This window comes from Tasmannia lanceolata, unplaced genomic scaffold (genome assembly GCF_043159265.1).
Source record: "Tasmannia lanceolata isolate RefF3 unplaced genomic scaffold, GAP_Taslan_0.1 ptg000002l, whole genome shotgun sequence".
Lineage (NCBI taxonomy): Eukaryota > Viridiplantae > Streptophyta > Magnoliopsida > Canellales > Winteraceae > Tasmannia > Tasmannia lanceolata.
This window is the reverse complement of record NW_027518679.1, coordinates 52,718,892-52,738,570: the sequence shown is the minus strand read 5'-3', so window position 1 is coordinate 52,738,570 and position 19,679 is coordinate 52,718,892. Positions and strand designations below refer to the sequence as shown.

The 19,679-nt window shown below is 38.7% G+C and overlaps 1 protein-coding gene and 1 pseudogene across 1 annotated transcript; both read left to right on the top strand.

The window, feature by feature from the left end:
* The first annotated feature begins 342 nt into the window (after positions 1-342).
* LOC143878360 (plasma membrane ATPase 1-like) lies at positions 343-16,947 on the top strand. Its single transcript, XM_077380657.1, has 23 exons — positions 343-488; positions 590-782; positions 1,374-1,492; positions 2,086-2,205; positions 4,581-4,679; positions 4,785-4,922; positions 5,256-5,390; positions 5,881-6,060; positions 6,965-7,171; positions 7,291-7,410; positions 7,483-7,602; positions 9,507-9,629; positions 10,917-11,021; positions 11,121-11,265; positions 11,796-11,960; positions 12,040-12,278; positions 13,147-13,179; positions 13,385-13,466; positions 13,615-13,775; positions 14,430-14,642; positions 15,886-16,068; positions 16,176-16,354; positions 16,645-16,947. Exons 3-23 carry the CDS (start codon positions 1,439-1,441, stop codon positions 16,739-16,741), a joined length of 2,898 nt encoding a protein of 965 aa, XP_077236772.1. The 5' UTR covers positions 343-488; positions 590-782; positions 1,374-1,438; the 3' UTR covers positions 16,742-16,947.
* Positions 16,948-18,073: 1,126 nt separating this feature from the next.
* On the top strand, positions 18,074-19,132 carry LOC143892993 (3-isopropylmalate dehydratase small subunit 1 pseudogene; annotated as a pseudogene).
* The last annotated feature ends 547 nt before the right edge of the window (positions 19,133-19,679 follow it).

The window sequence follows — 19,679 nt, the reverse complement described above, 5'->3', positions numbered from 1 at the left end:
TTGATGGGCCACTTTGATGGGCCACAACGTGAATAGGTTGTGCCCAAAAATTCCGAGAAACGTCTCCCGGGGCCACACCATAGGATGATCCAATCCATCCATTTGATGAGCCACATCAAATCATTTTTATAAGAAGATCCCAACCCTCTGATTTATAGAGGTTCCATATTAAGCTAAGGATGCTAAGGAAATGATTTTTTGGGCACAACCTAGTTACGATGTGACCCATCAAATGGAAAGATTGTATCAACCTATGGTGTGACCCGTACGGTACCTGTACGTTACACCATATAAAATCTCGGAGTGGCTTCCTAAGCAGATACATATATTTTTGTTTTGGCGGGCAGTAGAGAATCGTTCAAACGTCTCTTGTTTTGAACTTGTGCTCCTCTGCTGCCTCTGCTGGCCAGGGGCGGAGTTTCAAAAGCTAGTGTTTCGTCTTCTTCCTTATGGACCTTTCCGCCATGAATTTCCCTACCTCTCCGCACGTAAGATCCTTCTCTTCTCCTTATTTTGCCCTAACTCTTCTGTCTTTTATACCCTTCCTTGTAATTTTCCTCAATAATCGAGATTTTACTTTTGCTCTCAGCTTATATATCCCCATTTCAATCTTATTCCTCGTTCTCTATCTCGGAGGAGGCCTAGAAAGGGTTCTTCTCTGGATTTTCTAGCCTCATCTCTAGGGTTTGGTGGAGGACTACTTGGAAGGTTTCAGATCTGTCAGGTTCTGAAATCTAGGGTTTTCTATCTGAACACTGACGAAAATATTTCGGTTTTCAGAGGTATGGATGAGTTTTGGTTAACATTAGTCTGTTAATTATCAGAAACTTGCAATGATTGTTATGTGCAGCCAATTACTTAGAAATCACTCAATTTGATCTGATCTATGTTTGAGTTTTTATTGTTTATATGATTATTAAAGGTAAAAATCCCTTTTTACTCACACACATCTTTTTCATGTGCATTTGTGTGTCATTATGCGCATAGCTGCAAAGCTCGAATGCACTTTGTTCAAGTGCAAGTTGGTTATATTGTCTTTCTTATTGATTTGATGTTGACTCCCATCAATTGATCGAAGAAAGTGAGAAATTATGTTGGAATTTGAACGTTATTAGTGGTTTCTCTGGGCTATGTAATCCTTTAGTTGCTTTTTTCTAGGTAACTTGTTGAGCTTCTCTTATAGTCACTTGAAAAATTTCTGTAAATAAAGTGAGGTCATATGACACATGAAGAATGTAGACATAATAAGCAAGTAGGAGAAGACTGGTTTTCCTTTGTTTTCGATCATAATATTGCTGCTTGTGTTTTGTACTCAGTTCCACATATGCAACAACAAATAATATAAAATTGATGAGAAACTTCTGTCTCTGCAGGTTCTGTCCGAAGTCTTAACATTTTTCTGGGTTGATTAGAGGATTAAAGCTATCGGAGAGGCAATATGGATGAGAAGTCAGTCGCCCTAGAAGCTATTAACAAGGAAGCTGTCGATCTGGTATGTACTTTAGAAGTATCATTCCTGTTTAACGGCCATCTGACCAAATCAGGCATTTAAACTTGAAGAAACGCTCAAACTGATTATCAATATGGTCTGGCTAGGTATTCTTTATTGTTTTGAGTCAGGTTAACTTCCATATTTATTCCTTTTTCGTGTCTTGGAAAAGTTTAGGTTTTCTAGTTTCTCAGGTTATAGGCCTTTTTTTACCTTGGGCAACATATTACATAAGTAAAATATGGTTGATAGTTGTAAAGATGTTCTGGGGAGGTTATAGTACTTGTGAGTGTTTGATCTCTTTTTAGTTATTAGAGCTCTTTTTACCTATTTTGAATCTGAAAACTCTCTGTAACTCTAAATTCAGTTGCTTGAGGCCCTTTGATAAATAAAACGAAGGGGTCGTCAAAGATCATATTTGCAAGGATTTTAGCATACAGTCTGTCATTTAAATTATATTAAAGCATTCTTGGGTAGCCTTCTAACCGTCGTGTTTTGCTTTTGTTGTTAGGCTTATTTTTTTCATGAAGTAATAGCATGTGCTTTTGTGTTTATTCCCCATGCTGGTTTGTAATGATATAAATTTATCCTCGCAGGAAAATATCCCACTTGAAGAAGTTTTTGAAAATCTTAAATGTACGCGAGAAGGTCTGAGCTCTGATGCTGTTCAAGAACGATTGGAACTGTTTGGATACAACAAACTTGAAGAGAAAAAGGTATGCAAACAATTAAACATTGTAAATGAACCATTATTTTCTCTGCATGTATAAATTTTGTTCTTTTACTTTATGTAAAAAAAAAAAACTCAATGGAGCACGGGATTTTCATCTTAATCTGGTGCAACCCACTGTGTGGGTGGACTCATCTCCCAAACTATTTCCCCAATTAGACAATCCTAGCCATTCATTCGGTAACCTGCTGACAGATAATTAAAGGAGAAATGGAAATGGTCCATGTTCAATAGTAGAAGTCCATTCATCGTTTAGAATCATCAAATTGGTACAATCTTTTGCATGTTTTTTTGAAAGATAACGAATTTTATTAAAATGTTGGTAACTGTATTACAACAACTGGGACAAGGCATCCCACTCATGTGAACAACAGCCATCCCACACCCATAAAGAGCACAACATTTTCATGCCCAACCTAGCCCAAAAAATCTTACATCTAATCCTTTTCTTTTTGATCCAGAAATAAACAACACTACCCCCAATCTTCTATTGTTGTTTCCAAGCCATCACCAGTAATCAGGAATGAGCATAATTTCGAATTTTCTGTAGCACCTTCCTTAACCCGACAACCTGTCGGTGTCATCCTCTGATTTGCTACGGTTCCGTCCCCTCCCCTCCTGCCTCCATTCTTGCAGTAATTATTTCCACATCCTATTTATCGGCCTAGCTTTTGCCAACTCGTCAGCTTCTTCATTTGCAGATCTCCTCTTATGTTGGAGTTGAGGTTTAATGATTTGAACAAGGTCCTTTATCTTTGTTGTGATGTTAGCAATCTTCCAAGGACCTATGGACTTGCCGGATGCCCATGCTACAACGTTTGTAGAATCTCCTTCTATAATCAACGGCCCTGGTTGAGCTTGTGCGAACCATCTTAATCCCCACAGTAGGGCTTTTGCTTCTGCCTCGTTTGCATCGCATTCTCCTGTTGGACCTGAGTATGACATCATTCGTCTTCCATACGAGTCTTTGATGATTCCTCCAATGACTGCCCTGCCGGAATTTCCTTTCAAACTACCATCAAAGTTGACTTTGCACCAATGTACTGGGGGGCGACCATTTGGGGGTAATTTTATATTTCTCTTTCTTTTCTAACACAACCGTCTGCCTTTCTCTGAGAATATCTCCTACTCCTTACCTTTATCTTGCCCATAAAATAAGATCAATTTTGATGTCTATGATGATTTTGCTCCAGCTCCTCTTCTTTATTTAAAAAATACGGTTATTTCTCTCTTTCCATATGTGCCGTACTATCGCATACGGAATTAAGCGCCATAGTTGCTGTCCTAATTTTCCAAATGGACCACCACTCCAGCTTAGTAGTACCTTCTTGATATATCTTTGAAAAACCCACTGGAGACCAAAGTTTTTATGATCTTCTGTCATAGTCGATAAGAAAAGGAGCATTGTATCATTAGACAATCCAATGACTCTTCATTGCTCTGCTTGCTAGATGTATCTTCCTTTTTTTAGGCGGCCGTGCATATTGATTTTCTTGCTTAACAAAGTCCAAGTGAAAGTCGTTACCCTTAGCGGGGATGACGACTTCTAGATTTTTGCATGGCTTGATGGTTCCCTGTTCAAAGAATTCAGAGTATAAAGTAAAGATTTAACTAAGAAAGCAACTTGAGGATTCGGGGCCCAAACTCTACAATAACGGGATGACGGGGAGCAGTAAGAGGCAGGAGACCTAGGAGCAAGGACAGACTGGAAAACTCACTATCCTTAAGGTTACGCCTAAACCTAATATCCCAGAATCCACTCCCATCCCCCCTCTCACCAAGTAGTCATTGACTTTGGCCTCCCTACAGGTAGCCAGACAGAATAGATTCGGGAGTGCATGGGACAAACTGTCTAACCACAAATCTACCCAAAATTTAGTATCCTCTCCCTTGCCCACTCTGAACCTAACTAAAGACTCATAGGAAAGCCTAGACTTACAATTTGACTTCCATGCATCCGAACCTTTGCCTGCGTCTCTACTCTCCCAATCCCCCCACCTCCTCCCATATTTGTCCTAAATGACTATGCCATAAAGATTCTTTTCTTCACCATATCTCCGTTGCCATTTCCCAGTAAAGCCATGTTACGCATCCTTATCTTTCCCACTCCAACACCTCCATGGATATTCAATTTGCATACCTTTTTCCCATTTTTTTGCACGTGGGCCCACCATAATGCTCTAGGTCTTTGTTCACACGCTATTTGTAGGAATTTCTGCTCCATAATTCCCTATGAAGCACTGTTTCTTTTAAAAGTTAAAACAAACACACATGGCTGTGAATAGTCACAGTGAGCTGCTCAGGAAAGCACTTTTCTCTAACCTTTAACATATGTTTCTCTTTATATACTCCGTTTCACAGGAAAGTAAATTCTTAAAGTTTCTGGGATTTATGTGGAATCCTCTGTCATGGGTCATGGAAGCTGCAGCTATCATGGCCATTGCCCTTGCACATGGAGGGGTAAACTTATAAAACTAGATTTTGATTTGGGTTTTGATGAGTGAGGAAATTGCAACTAGTGGTTAACTATCTTGGTACTATGTTGGAACAACTTTTACCTTGCAGGGTGAGAGTGGAGATTACCAAGATTTTGTCGGCATCTTGACATTACTTATTATCAATTCTACCATTAGCTTTATAGAGGAAAATAATGCTGGGAATGCAGCTGCAGCACTTATGGCTAGGCTGGCTCCAAAAGCCAAGGTATCTCTCCTTGTATTTTCATCTATGTTGAAGGCAGATTGGAACACAGTCCATTTTGTGCTAATTGGCATCCTGTCTGAAATTTATTGCATTTGACTTTGTTTTGACCAAGGTTTAAAATTTTGGTTTCGGTTTCAGTTTTGGACCTAGCCGAAACCGAAATTTCGGCCGAAATACTGAGAATCAGTAAAAAAAAAAAAGCAAATTTCATTAATGTGCTGAAATTTCGGTAATTTCGGCCGAAATTTTGGAAAAAAATTTAAAAATTGCATTTCCCCGAAATTTTGGCTGAAATTTAAAATCATGGTTTTGACCTATAATGCTTCTCATCAGGTCCTACGAGATGGGAGATGGAGTGAAGAAGATGCTTCTGTGTTGGTTCCAGGTGACATAGTTAGTATTAAACTCGGAGACATTATTCCTGCTGATGCGCGTCTTCTTGAAGGAGATCCTTTAAAAATTGATCAGGTATCTTCTTACTCTTAAATTGTAAACCTTGCCGTAAATTTAAATAATATTCAACAGATGAAAGCATATTTTTTAAATAATATTCAACAGATGAAAGCATATTTGTATTTAAACTTGAAACGGTATCATGCGCACTGATTGGTTTTTATTTTGTTTTCCCTTTTATGATCACAAACAATTCCTCCTTGAAATCAAAGAGCAATGGTATAAAGTATAGAAGATAGAAACTTACAAAGGAAATGGAATAAATAATAAAGTTTTGAAAAACCCTAAAAGAATATATGTTTTGATCATATTTGTTGGTTTCTTATTTTTGATCAAATTTATGCTAATTCAATTTGGGAATGCACACATCTTGGGCAATCTGATTATGAATAATCAGAAAACATATTGCCCCGGGTTTGGTGGATGATTTGGGGTAAACATTTGCTTTCGTGATGAAATGGTCATTAAGACCCCTCAGTTAACATATTCAGATGTGGCTTTTCAGTCTGCTCTTACCGGAGAATCGCTACCAGTAACCAAGAATCCTGGTGATGGGGTGTACTCTGGTTCAACATGCAAGCAAGGTGAAATTGAAGCAGTTGTGATTGCCACAGGAGTTCACACTTTCTTTGGGAAAGCGGCTCATCTGGTGGATACTACTACACATGTTGGTCATTTTCAGCAGGTTCGCAACTTAGCATTCATGATTTCAATGGTTCTCTTATTTTGTGGAAGCCAACACATACCGTAACACGTGCCTCTAAATCTAATATACTTGACGCCACATTTAATTAGATCATTTGCAAAGCAACAATTTTGCAACTCTTACTATGATGGCAATGAGTGGGTTCCTATGATTTAGCCGACACTTTGAATTTATTGCTGTGTCCACACTCCACACGTGTCGAGTGTCGACACTCCTTTGGACACTTTTAAATGCACTGCTAGAAGTGTTAGACTTAGTATGGACACTTGGAAACGTTTTTGTACCATGTCAAGTGTGAGATTCTGTTTTATTATTGAATATTGTGTTTACTTCTTTTATTATTAATTCTTCTTTTATTATAAACTCTTCTTTAACTAATATTTATTGCTATATCCCCCTCCTAAACCTAAAACCATAAACAAACTCTAATTCCAATACTATAATCATTGTATCATATTGGTCTCCCTTCCTCGTCGTATATTGGAGACGGAAGAGAACTAGATTAAATTGATGAAAGTGTTCTTATTTGATTATCTCATGTTTGTTTTAGATTTTTTTTTTTTTGAAAAGTAAAAGTTGATTAATTCTAAGATGATTATCTCATGTTTGTTTTAGATTAAAGTTGATTAATTCTAAGATCTTTTAGTTTATTAAATGAATACCGTGTTTATATTGTTACAGATTATGATAGTAATCAGTAATTTTATATGCATTATGTGTCACCATTTCTAGATTTTTGGATGTTGCCATGTCAGCAAGTCGTATCCATGTCAAGACTTGATAGATGAATTTGTATCCACAAATCATGTCATATCCATGTCAAGACTTGAGAGATGAATCTGTATCCACAAATCATGATTGTATCCGTTTGATGATTTTTTAGGTTTTAACTGCGATTGGGAACTTCTGCATTTGCTCCATTGCTGCTGGGATGGTTATTGAAATTATTGGAATATTTGCGGTCCAAGGGAGGGCGTATCGTGTTGGTATTGATAACCTCCTTGTACTCCTCATTGGTGGAATCCCTATTGCCATGCCAACTGTTCTTTCAGTTACAATGGCCATTGGATCACACCGCTTATCTCAGCAGGTTTGTTTATCTATATTCGAAGTGCTGATTTGGGATTGCCTAGCCAGGGTTAATAGAGAACCTGAACTTTCCATTTGAATGATATGTAATAAACTAATTTGGATCCTCCCACGGTGCAGGGTGCAATAACAAAAAGAATGACTGCCATTGAGGAAATGGCTGGTATGGATGTGTTATGCAGTGATAAAACTGGAACATTAACACTTAACAAGCTTTCGGTCGACAAGAACATGATTGAGGTTATACCTGTGTTCCTTTTTTGTCATTAAGTGGTGAAAAAAAAATTTGGCATTAACTTTTTGTTATTACAGGTTTTTGCTAAAGGTACAGACAGGGATTCAGTTGTGCTGATGGCTGCCAGAGCTTCAAGGATGGAGAATCAGGATGCCATTGATGCTGCAATTGTTTCAATGTTGTCTGACCCCAAGGAGGTAATTGATGTTGATCAAGTTTTTAGGATACGATAAAAAACTGTACCTATATCATCTTTTTTTTTTTTTTTTTTTTTTCACTTTTAATTGAAGTTGCAACACATGTTGCAATCCCCAATTATTTTCTCCTACGAAAGGTTCATGTTGGAAGTTGGAACTGAGTCGGATTCATAGTGTAAAAGTATAAAAAATTAAATATCGCCTTCTCCAACAGCTTAAGCTTTTCATGTAACTGGTTGTTAGACATGGTATCAGAGCAGAAGGTCTTGAGTTCAAACCTCCTTGATAGCAAAAATCCACATGCAATGGCCAAACCCAAAAAGAGGGGCCACATGTGCCCCGTGTAGGCCAACCCTAGAAAGAGGGGCCCCACGTGAAGGGGAGTGTTCAAGTATAAAAGATTAAATAACGCCTTCTCCAACAGCTTAAGCTTGGATTAACTGTTTGTTAGACACATAGGTTAATGTTGGGGCTAATTTAGTAATCGGTTAAATCCATTTATGATTGAGTCCGTTGGCTTGAGCTTGATCAAGTGATAGATTAATGGCTTTATGAATAGGGGGTTGAACCTGAGGTGGTGGTGAGTGGTGACCTGTCATCTTGTCAGTATCAAATACCCTGAGTCTCCTGATTTTGCTGGCAAGTTTCTTGATTATACACTCACATCTTGGAATCCTCGATCGATACCAAAACAAAGTTGAACAAGATCTTCTAATTCCGGGAACATACATTGAATTGCTCCTTCTGCAGCCTGCAAAGCATCCCTTGGTTGGATGGCTTTTCCTAGATTCCTCCATGTTAAATCAGTGAAAATGTACGGAATTTAACGGGAGCGAGGGAGGGAGGGCCCCTTTATTATTGCATCAGTTGGACATGTAGCTAAGGATGCTCACACTGTTTGTAACCATGGTTTTAAATTTCGACCGAAATCCGAAATTTCGGGTTTCGGTCGGGACCAACACCGAAACGTACCATGCCCGAAACGGTATTTTATTTCGTCTGAAATTTTGGAATTTCGGTCGAAATTTTGTTTTTTCCGAAATTTCGTCCGAAATTCCGAAATTTCGTCCGAAATTCCGAAATTTCACCCAAACTCGGTTCTTTGAAGAAAGATAAAATTCTGGCCAAAAAAATGTTTCGTGGCATGCACACAGGTGGTGTTGCTCCATCTTCAGTCATGCCATCCCCAACAAGCTTGCCATCACTACAATCCTCTCTCCTATTAGATTTTTTTTTCATTGTGCCGGCGGATTCTCCAATAGTCACCGGTCGTGCGAAGTTGCGATTGCTCATCACGTTAAAGGGGCCGGAGATTACGGAGTTAACAGAGATTGTTCATCGCAACTTTTATCGTGATGAACAATCACAACGAAACAGCGGAATCTCCGATAATCTCCGGGCCGTTTCATTGCCACGTCTCTCCTGCGTGGGTGACGCTTGCCACCTAGTTTTTCGAAGTGTGTTCCACAAGCTAACAAAAAGTAACACGTTAGCTTGTTTGAAAAGCTACTGGGATTTCGGCTTCCACGTGTCTGTATTTTATTAATTAATTTAATATTTTTCTGAAATTTTGACCGAAATTACCGAAATTTCCGAAACTTCAGCCGAAATTTGGTATTGAATAAAATAATGTTTTTATTATTTTGCCGGATTTCGGCCGCAATTTCGAAATTTCGGTGGGATTCCAAACCGGTACCGAAACCGAAATTTAAAACCATGTTTGTAACTAAGGATGCTCACATGTAGCTAAGGATCACTTTGTGTAAAACCTGCCTATTGTGGTCTTAATTTATGTGTGCTGAACTCATCATCAATTTCCTGTATGTTAGAGATTATTCTGCTTATTTTTTCATGTGCAACTTTACTTGAAAATCTTATGCCATGCTTTCTTGATTTACTGAAAGGCACGAGCGGGCATTCAAGAGGTTCACTTCCTTCCTTTCAACCCAACTGACAAGAGAACGGCACTTACTTACTTAGATAGTGCTGGTAAAATGCATAGAGTGAGCAAAGGAGCACCAGAGCAGGTACGAAACATTACGAAACATTTCATGCCCATCACCATGCTTTGGAAATTAATATCTAAACAAATTATATATTGGGTATTCACAATGATTATGCAGAAGTAGTTCAGCTGAAGGTTTAAAATTTTGGTTTTGGTTTCGATTTCGGTCGCCACGGAAATGGAAATGTTTCTGTTTTGGTTAAAAATTTCGGTGGAATCCTGCAAAATCATGGGAACATATGAAAACATATGCAAATGATAGAATTTAGAGATGAGACATAAGCAAAACATTCATATGTAATTGTTTAACTATATCAAACACCTATTGCCATGCATTGTCTCCATATTTGATACATTAGTACATACCACATTTCACATGTAATTTATATAAATATTTATACATGATGTGTACACCACATTTCACATGCAATTCATATAAATATATTTATAAAACACATACTGATATAGCATGCCACTAAGGCACATACGGTTTTGATTTTAGTACACATTTCGAATTCTTATCCTTTCGGTGGGGATAAAAATGGAAACATTTCAGTCTCGTTTCATGTTGGTTTGAGTGCAGATTTAAAACCATGGTTTAGCCTACTTGTGGAAAATACCCAATTGAATATGCAAATATAGCATTTGAAAATGTGAATCCTGGAAAAAACAATGCTTTCCGAACCAATTGTCTATGATGTGATTCGTTGGATAGTGAACAAATAAATTGTTTGAACTAATTCCCATAAGCAAATTCAGCTTTGTGTAGACTAATTGTCACTTCTACCTAAAAAACATGCCAAATTGCGGCTTGAATGCGAGCAATCTTTAAAAATATCTTTTTTTTTTCATCTATTACTTTACTTGTTATTTATCATAGTAAAATATTCTCATAAGGGTATTAGCGTTCGAATTGGATATAAATCCCTCCTTTGTACCATTTGATGAAAGTTCCAGCCTCGTGCATGCTTCAACATTTATAGAAACTCCTGTGTGAATGGAATCAAATTCTGTCAGACAGCTTGGAAAGCCATAAGCCCATAAGGTGGACAGAGTGGTTTATACATAGATGATGTTCTCCCTTTTTGCTCCTTTCAGGGGTGTTCTATGCCCCTTGTCTTTTAACATATTTACCATTTTGCATCTGGAATTCTTACTGTTTTGTCCTTCGGCTTCATTCGGCTGCTACCGAAAAAATCGAAGGCTTTTAGCCGAATCAATCTTGCACTGTACTAATTATTAACACATATGACTATTTCACTTTAAAATTTTATCAAACTTTTGAATTCTTCTGTTCCTGTTATTTTAGATTCTCAATCTAGCATGCAATAAGTCAGATATAGAACGACGCGTACATGGAATAATTGACAAATTTGCAGAACGTGGGCTTCGAGCACTTGCAGTTGCCCGCCAGGTAATTCATCTTTTAACACTCGAGATATTTATCTCGTCAAATGAGTGTCTTATATTTCCAGTCCATTTGATAATATGGTTGGATATTCCTTTTCTTCAGAACGTACCTAAAGGAACTAAGGAAAGTCCTGGAGGGCCCTGGGAATTTGTCGGTCTTCTCCCTCTATTTGATCCTCCTCGCCATGATAGTGCGGAAACGATTAGAAGGGCTCTGGATCTTGGAGTGAGCGTTAAGATGATCACAGGTGTGTGTCACCATAAGATGTTCTTCCTTTTCTGCACCTGCAACTCGCATGTGCTACTGGCCGCATGTTGCTATTGTGGAACTGGCATAAATAACCTTAAATCTCATCCATTATGTTATTTACTTACTTGAAATGTGCATGCACATGTATCTGTGTTTGTTTGTGTGATTATTTACTTGAATAAGATATGCACTGCATAATTGCTGAATGGTCAGACAAATTGGCCAAACCTTTTTCTTGTAGCCACAAAGGCAGGGTTAGTTGAATTTTTTTCATTCCTTTTTAGTTGTGTCTTGCAATTGTAAAATCTACAAAGCACCTCTTTGTTTTCAATATTTTCTTACATTGATAAAAGTACATATTCTCAAAAGAAAGTTACATTTACCTTGTTTGCTAGTGCACGCATAGTTGCCAAAATCCTTGTTTTCAAGTTTGAATGGTTTCCTTTATTTTTTTTTTTGAACCGGTGCTCAATGCTACTGTTGTTAAATACACTTCACTAAGCTGTTCGCTCATGGAAAATTTTACAGGGGATCAATTGGCAATTGCCAAGGAAACTGGGCGTAGGCTGGGAATGGGTACAAACATGTACCCATCTTCATCTTTGTTGGGGGAAAGCAAGGATGAGGCAGCTTCATCCCTTCCAATTGATGAACTTATAGAGAAAGCCGATGGTTTTGCTGGAGTCTTTCCTGGTAATTCTCCTGTTTATATTCCATGAGTTTTATGAATTTATGTTATTCTTGTCTCTGATTTCTCTGAGTTTGTCCACAGAACATAAATATGAGATTGTGAAGAAATTGCAAGCTAGAAAGCACATCTGTGGAATGACCGGAGATGGAGTTAATGATGCACCCGCTCTAAAGAAGGCTGACATAGGAATTGCAGTGGCAGATGCCACAGATGCCGCTCGAAGCGCTTCTGACATAGTTCTAACAGAGCCTGGGCTGAGTGTAATCATTAGTGCTGTTTTAACAAGCCGTGCGATTTTCCAGAGAATGAAAAACTATACGGTAAATCTGGCATTTCTATTTCATGGGCTGTTTTACATTTGTTATATTACTCAAATCCATGGTTTTAAATTTCAGCCGAAATTTCGGCCTTCGATTTGGACCGAAACCGAAATCACCCAAATCCGAAATTTCAGGAAAATGTGAATTTTTTTTTTTTTTCAAAATTTTGCCCGAAATTCCAACATTTTGGTAATTTCGGCCGAAATTTTGATTTCAGCTTTGTCCGAAACCGAAACCGAAACCAAAATTTAAATCCTTGCTCAAATCAGTCCATGTATCCGCTGCACCAAGATTGGCGACGAAAGCTATATCACCAAACTATTGCAAGAACCAATAGTTACATCATGTTTCTCCTATTCTTGCCCTTATACCAATTGGTTGATTGTTCAACATGATAAATAATGGTGCAGTTGTATTTAAATCCAAAGTGTCACGCATGTGGCCAACATCAGTCAATAAATGTTTTTTTTTTTTGAATGGCAGTCAATAAATGCTTGCTAACGTCTGTGTGATGAAAAACTGCATCTTTATCTGTTTTGAGTAACCCATATAAGGATCATTTACTCTTTTGTTAACTAGCTAATTCTTGGCGGAACACTGTAGAGCTCCATCCATTTTCATCTTTGAAAATCTATATTGTGGGTCACTTACACAAGTACCTTAATCATTTCATTTGGTATATTACACTTGTTCCTGAAAATAAGAGGCTATGGTTTTCTGCAGAAAAAGGGAAAAACATGGTGTATCATTTTCTGATGTTCATCGAGACAATTTATTTATAGTTTAATGGAGGGAATTATATTTGTCCTAAACAGATTTCTATGACTGTAGATGCTGACAGTTTCACTGATGTTTCTTTCTCGTGCAGATATATGCTGTGTCGATCACTATTCGTATTGTGGTAAGCTGTCAATTCCTACCCCCCCCCCCCCCCCCCTCGCTCTCTCGTTGTTCAAAATAAGTCTTTGAGTAGGTTTACCTTTCATGGATGTTGATATATGGATCTGCTAAAATATTATCTGAAGTAAGTGTTTAAAATGCAATAACTTTTCCTCCAGCAAGAAGCCATGGCTTCTCTCTAACATTCTGGGTTTCTGTGGAAACAGCTAGGATTTATGCTGCTGACGCTGTTCTGGAGATTCAACTTTCCTCCATTCATGGTTCTTGTCATTGCCATTCTTAATGATGGTTAGCAGTAAACTCTTAGCTTGAATTGCCTGTTTGGTTGTGGAATTTTTTTTCATCCGTCATTTTGATACGCATTGCATAATGCTGAAATTTTTGTTTGTTTTTCGTCTTTCTTATAATGTTTGCTAATTTATGAGCCCATTTCCAGGTACTATCATGACTATCTCCAAGGACAGAGTCAAGCCTTCTCCACTTCCTGACAGTTGGAAGCTCACTGAAATATTTGCAACTGGAGTTGTCATCGGCACTTATCTTGCTCTCATGACTGTTATATTCTTCTGGGTAGCTCATGACACTAATTTTTTCGCAGTACGTATCCCTCTTGGTTCTTCATTGTTGTAACAAAGACTTCACATTTCCATATCTTTACCAATTTTTTCCTCACAACAAAAACACTCTTTTGTGGAAACTAGGGACTGTAAATGGACAAAATACATTTAAGGTAATCCCCAAAAATCCTGGTATCTGTGGGAAATGGGGTTTTTTTTTTTTCCATTTAGTTGGGTACTTGCCACCTGGAATTTCATGGCTGACATTATTTTTTCAAAAAAATAAAAAAGATGCCTGGGTCCTGGGAATTGGTAAGCACGTGTTTCCTTCATCTTGTATATCAGTATATGTTTAGCTTTGATTTGTGTTCTTTAGCTCGGCTGGTAATTTTCGTGCCTTTCAACTTGTGGTTTTGGTTTGTCTTCTTTAGTTCTGCTGGTAATTTTCATTCCTTGCAATTGTTGCCAGTTTGCCACAGTTCTCACTGTTCTCACTACTTGTATCTGGTTTTCTATACCCATGCTTGGTGATTAACTATTATCTGTGCATTTTTCTTTAGTGACCCATTACCTCCTTTTATTGGCCGTCTACAATATTAAGTGTCTCATATACACATTTGTCACATAGAGATAAAATACACATTTTCACATGTGCTGGCATGAAGTCTTAATTCTCACTTATTTTATTTTTCAGAAAAAATTCCACGTCAACACCCTCAATAGACACGAGATAAAAAATAACGATACAGATGCTATAGACGCAAACAAAAAGATGCTGGCATCTGCAGTATATCTTCAAGTGAGTACCATTAGCCAGGCCTTAATATTTGTGACGCGCTCAAGGGGCTGGTCTTTCCTGGATCGCCCAGGTCTTCTGCTCGTTGTCGCTTTCATCATCGCACAAATGGTATTGCCTCTGAGACTTCTGTAGTTCTACTTCATTTTGATTGCTCAAGTTAGAACTATGTCACAAATATATCCGATATTTTCAAAATTTAGCGTTTTTATCGCAATATTTTATAAAACGACAAAATACCGATATAATACTTTGAATTTTAAAAATATAGCGATAATATCACAATATTTTTACGATATTTTAACCTTTTTTTTTAAATTTATATATTTTATATAATTATAAATATTTTTATTGTATCGTTTTTTTCCCGATATAAACAAAAAATATAAAAAAATTAATATATCCCGAGATTTTCCCTTGTCGAGAAATTCCAGAGAACGATATTTGTGACATAGGTTAGAAGAAACCATAGCAACCGGTATACCTCTGGGATGGATTGATGATTCTTAAGTAAATTAACAGCCATCAATTCGCAGTTGGTTATCAAGTAACAACATGACATCAGCTAGCCCAACTTTTACTTGGGAAATTGGGCCTTGGATTGATTTTATTATCCTAATTTTGTCTCATCTACATACACAAATACATGTGGATGTACACATATCTAGATGTGCATGTGTTCATATAGGTAGATTGCCCTTGTCCCTTGCTTCCAATTTCCCTTCGTCTCACCCACATTCCACTGTTTTTGCACTATGATAAACAATATTTTTCCACTAGAAATTGATACTCATCAGGGTATAAGTAGTCTAACAAGTTTTCCAATCAGTTGGTGTCGGGGGTACAATTTGGGTCTGGTTGGGTTGAGCTTCTGCTGAAAATGAATTGGAATCAACCCGAACCCAGCCCGATTTTGTAGTGAAAACTCAACCAGAGTTGTGCCCGTAGTAAGTGTTGAATATTAACTCAGCACACACACATCTATATCCATCATTTGCATATGTTTCCATAAATTTACAGGATATCTACCGAAATTTTCATCCGAAACAAATATGTTTCTATTTCCATCACTCCCAAAACACATTCCGAAACCTTATCTTCTGCTTTTGTTTTCAGTGGTTCTTCATTATTATACTAATTTTGTTGCTGCTTATTGTTTTCGCATTTCTGTTTTTCCTTCTTCAAACCTACATTACACTCTTTTTTTTCACTTCTGGAATTGTTGTGCGAGTTATGCGTGTTCTTATATTGCAATCTGTGAATCAAACAATTTATCATTTCTCACATTCTGTTTCCATTATTTTGTTTTGAAAGATTCGATATTAGAACCAGTGGAATGTCCTCTCTTGTGCAGGTTGCTACCGTCATATCTGCCGAAGCAAACTGGAAATTTGCTGGAATAAAAAGCATCGGTTGGCGTTGGACTGGAGTTGTTTGGCTCTTTAATATTGTAACTTACATGTTTCTTGATCCTCTCAAATTCTGTGTTCAATATGCACTCAGTGGAAAAGCCTGGGGTCTGGTTCTGGATCAGAGGGTCAGTAAATTTAAATTTTACCATTCAAATACTTTTATATCTGTTATCCCATATTTTTTTAATGGCTCTTCTTCTATTTCTTTACGGTCGGCCTTATGTTTGAGCAGACGGCATTTACAAACCAGAAAGACTTTGGTAGGGAAGTTCGAGAGGCGGCATGGGCACGTGAGCAGCGTACATTGCATGGACTTCAGTCGATAGAGACAAAGATGTTTGCCGATCGGACCACTTTCAGAGACATTAATATGATGGCTGAAGAAGCTAAAAGGCGTGCAGAGATTGCAAGGTTAGTAACAGAATCCTTGAAATTATTTTGGATTGTGACCCAGACATAGATACAAAATCCAACGGAGCATTTTAGAATTTAGATCTGAATGGAGGGCACCAATGTACAAAAATACTCTTCAAGAAGGGTATATTCATAACATTTAAAACCCCTACAACTAACAACATTTTATTTTCCCTCTTCTGTTTCCATGGCAATTCTCTTTATCTAGTTTTTTTCCCACTTCCCTCCCATAAACCTAATCCCTAACTGTGTACACTGTCTAATTTGTTACCATCTTGCATTTACAGGTTGAGGGAGCTCCACACTCTGAAAGGAAGGGTGGAATCGTTTGCCAAACTAAAGGGCTTAGACATTGATGCTATCAACCAACACTACACACTGTAGATGTGTTTCTTGAGGGCTCCCTACCTTTCCCAAATTTCTTCATAATCATATTACCCATTTTCCGGTACTGTGCTTTATTTTAAAGGATATGATTATCAGTTAAGCATGATTACTTTGTAGGTTAGTAGTTAGTCCCTATATATATAGGAAGACTGCTATTCCTGGATCTTTATTTATCATTATAAATGAATAAAATCTATTATTTATTTGCAAGTTTCATGGCCAATATGTAAGAGAAGGATTTGTGAATTTCCAAGCAATTATGGAGTTCATTTTGAGCTGGCAAGCATCATCCCCATCACCATCAACAGTCTGTGATGCTTAATTGGAGCCTGGTCATATGAGAGATGAAAAGAGGGGAAAGATCTCTAATAAGATCCTAAGCATCTCTCAATGTCAGTATCCAAAGGCCTGTGGGCTCCACATGTTTAGATGATGTAAAGCATTCATTTACTGGGCCTTTCCTTGTATATGTTTTGGGAAGTGATATATCCGCCCCTTTTGATTACTTGGGACACCCAGCAGCAATGTACATGGCAATCAGGCCCATTGAATGCTTCTGATGTGAAGTACATCAACCCCTCTGCAGTCAGCTGCTGGGTGTCCCAAGTAATCAAAAGGGGCAGATTTATCACTTCCCTATGTTTTGCCCTAAAAGTCTCCTTCTATGTGATGATCCAAGCCCTCCGATTTGTGGATCGGACCTTAAGTGGATTCCACACTGACCCAGTAGGGGTGCAACTTTGTTGGTTGGATTGGGTTGATGCCAGCCCTAGCCCAACCATATATAGCATTCCCTCAACCCTAACCCGAGCCTCTGGTTGGTTGAGGATGGTCAACTCTAACCCAACCTGCCTCTAAATCTCTCAACCTTAACCTAATCCATCTAACCTGAAATCGGATCGGATTGGATCGGGTTGGTCAGAAAAATACAAGAAAAAAACATAACCCCAATAAAATCAGGATAAAATTAGAAGAGGGAGATCGGGTCGGGTTGCCAAGGCGTAAACTCCAACCCAATCCGACGAAATGCCAACCCAACTCGAGCCAAAATCAGGTTGAATCTGTTGGGTTTGGGTTGAGTCCGAACCAAGTTGCACCCGAAATAGTAGGGCTGTAGACTTACACGCAACAAAAAGCGTAGAGAGAGAGAGAGAGAGAGAGAGAGAGAGAGAGAGAGAGCTGTCCATGGCAATGGCAATGGTGGCAGAAACAACAGTAGAGAGAGAGAGAGAGCTGTCCATCAGCATCAGCTTCTTCGTCAAAACCAACCTTCCTCTCTTCTAAATAACACCCCACCCCATCCCCCCATTTCTTCTCACCCCACCCCACCCCTCCCCGATCCCTAATTCCCTAAAACTCCCTCAAACCCCATTTCCCCTCCAAACCCCCCTCAAACACTCTCCATTCCCCCTCTAATCACCCTAGCCGCTCCCACCTCTCCTCCCCCTTCCCCCACCTTCCATGGCCAATGCTTCGTCCTCCCAGACAACATAGACACAGATCAAATAATCCCAGCCGAATACCTAACCCTAGTCCTTTCAAACCCTAACGAATATAAAAAACTCGGTGCCAATGCTTAGTCCTCAAACACTCTCCATCCCCCCCTCTAATCCCCCTAGCCGCCCCCACCTCTCCTCCCCCTTCCCCCACCTTCCATGGCCAATGCTTCGTCCTCTCAGACAACATAGACACATATCAAATAATCCCAGCCGAACACCTAACCCTAGTCCCTTCAAACCCTAACGAATATAAAAAACTCGGTGCCAATGTTTCGTCCTCAAACACTCTCCATCCCCCCATCTAATCCCCCTAGCCGCCCCCACCTCTCCTCCCCCTTCCCCCACCTTCCATGGCCAATGCTTCGTCCTCCCAGACAACATAGACACAGATCAAATAATCCCACCTGAACACCTAACCCTAGTCCCTTCAAACCCTAACGAATACCAAAAACTTGGAGCCCTAGCCCTAATCGGCCTCCCTTCCTCTTACCTAATCTGATTCATAGAACCAGACCAAACCCAAACCCAGTTCTCAATCATAATCGCCGGCGCCAATTTCGGATGTGGGTTCTCCCGTGAGCACGCTCCCGTGGCCCTCGGCGCAGCCGGAGTTAGGGCGGTCCTTGCCGAGTCTTATGCTCGGATTTTCTTCAGGAATTCCATCGCCACCGGGGAAATCTACCTGTTGGAATCTGAGGGAAAGTTATGTGAGTCTACTGGGGATTTTGTGACTATTGAGCTTGCAGAGTGTGGGTTGATTAATCATACTACTGGGAAGGAGTATGGATTGAAGCCAATTGGGGATGCTGGGCCTGTTATTGAAGCTGGTGGGATTTTCGCTTATGTGAGGAAGACCGGCATGATCGAGACTCGGTTGGGTTCGGATTAGTAGCCGGCATGATCGCGACTCGGTCGGGTTTGGATTAGTAGGATATGGGCTTGGTAAGGGAGATTGAATCTTAGTTTTTTGTGGGTTTTTGTTTTAATTAAGAATTGGGTCTTCTTCTACTTCATTGGGTTGGTTTTAGTTTGTATTAGACTGTTAGTTTTTGTGGGTTGTTGTTCTAATTTAGAATTGGGTCTTCTTCTTCATTGGGTTGTTTTTACATAGTATTAGACTGTTGCTGTTTTCCTGTTTTGATTGATAGGCATGTGGAGTTTGTTGTTTTTCTATAGCTTTTATGGGCTTTGGATGGGTATAAATTAAGGTGTATTGGTTTTGGTTATTTTTGTAAACTGTAGAATGTAGTAGTTTTTTGTTTAGTGGAAATCTACTGTATTGTGTGACCAGATCTGAATTGTTGTTTTCTGATTGATTTGCCTTTTGGGGTATCATTTATATTCTTTTTAGGAGTAGACGAGTAGTGATGCTACTGCATCATAGTCTTGAAATATCAAATTTTAACTTTGAGTTTTATCAATTTCTTTTCTCATGT

Excerpts from the sequence above, each read along its gene's own strand:
- LOC143878360 (XM_077380657.1), top strand. The coding sequence starts at position 1,439 with ATGGATGAGAAGTCAGTCGCCCTAGAAGCTATTAACAAGGAAGCTGTC. Across the intron at positions 2,206-4,580 it reads ACAAACTTGAAGAGAAAAAG|GAAAGTAAATTCTTAAAGTT; the intron begins GTATGCAAACAA and ends TCCGTTTCACAG. Across the intron at positions 9,630-10,916 it reads GCAAAGGAGCACCAGAGCAG|ATTCTCAATCTAGCATGCAA; the intron begins GTACGAAACATT and ends CTGTTATTTTAG.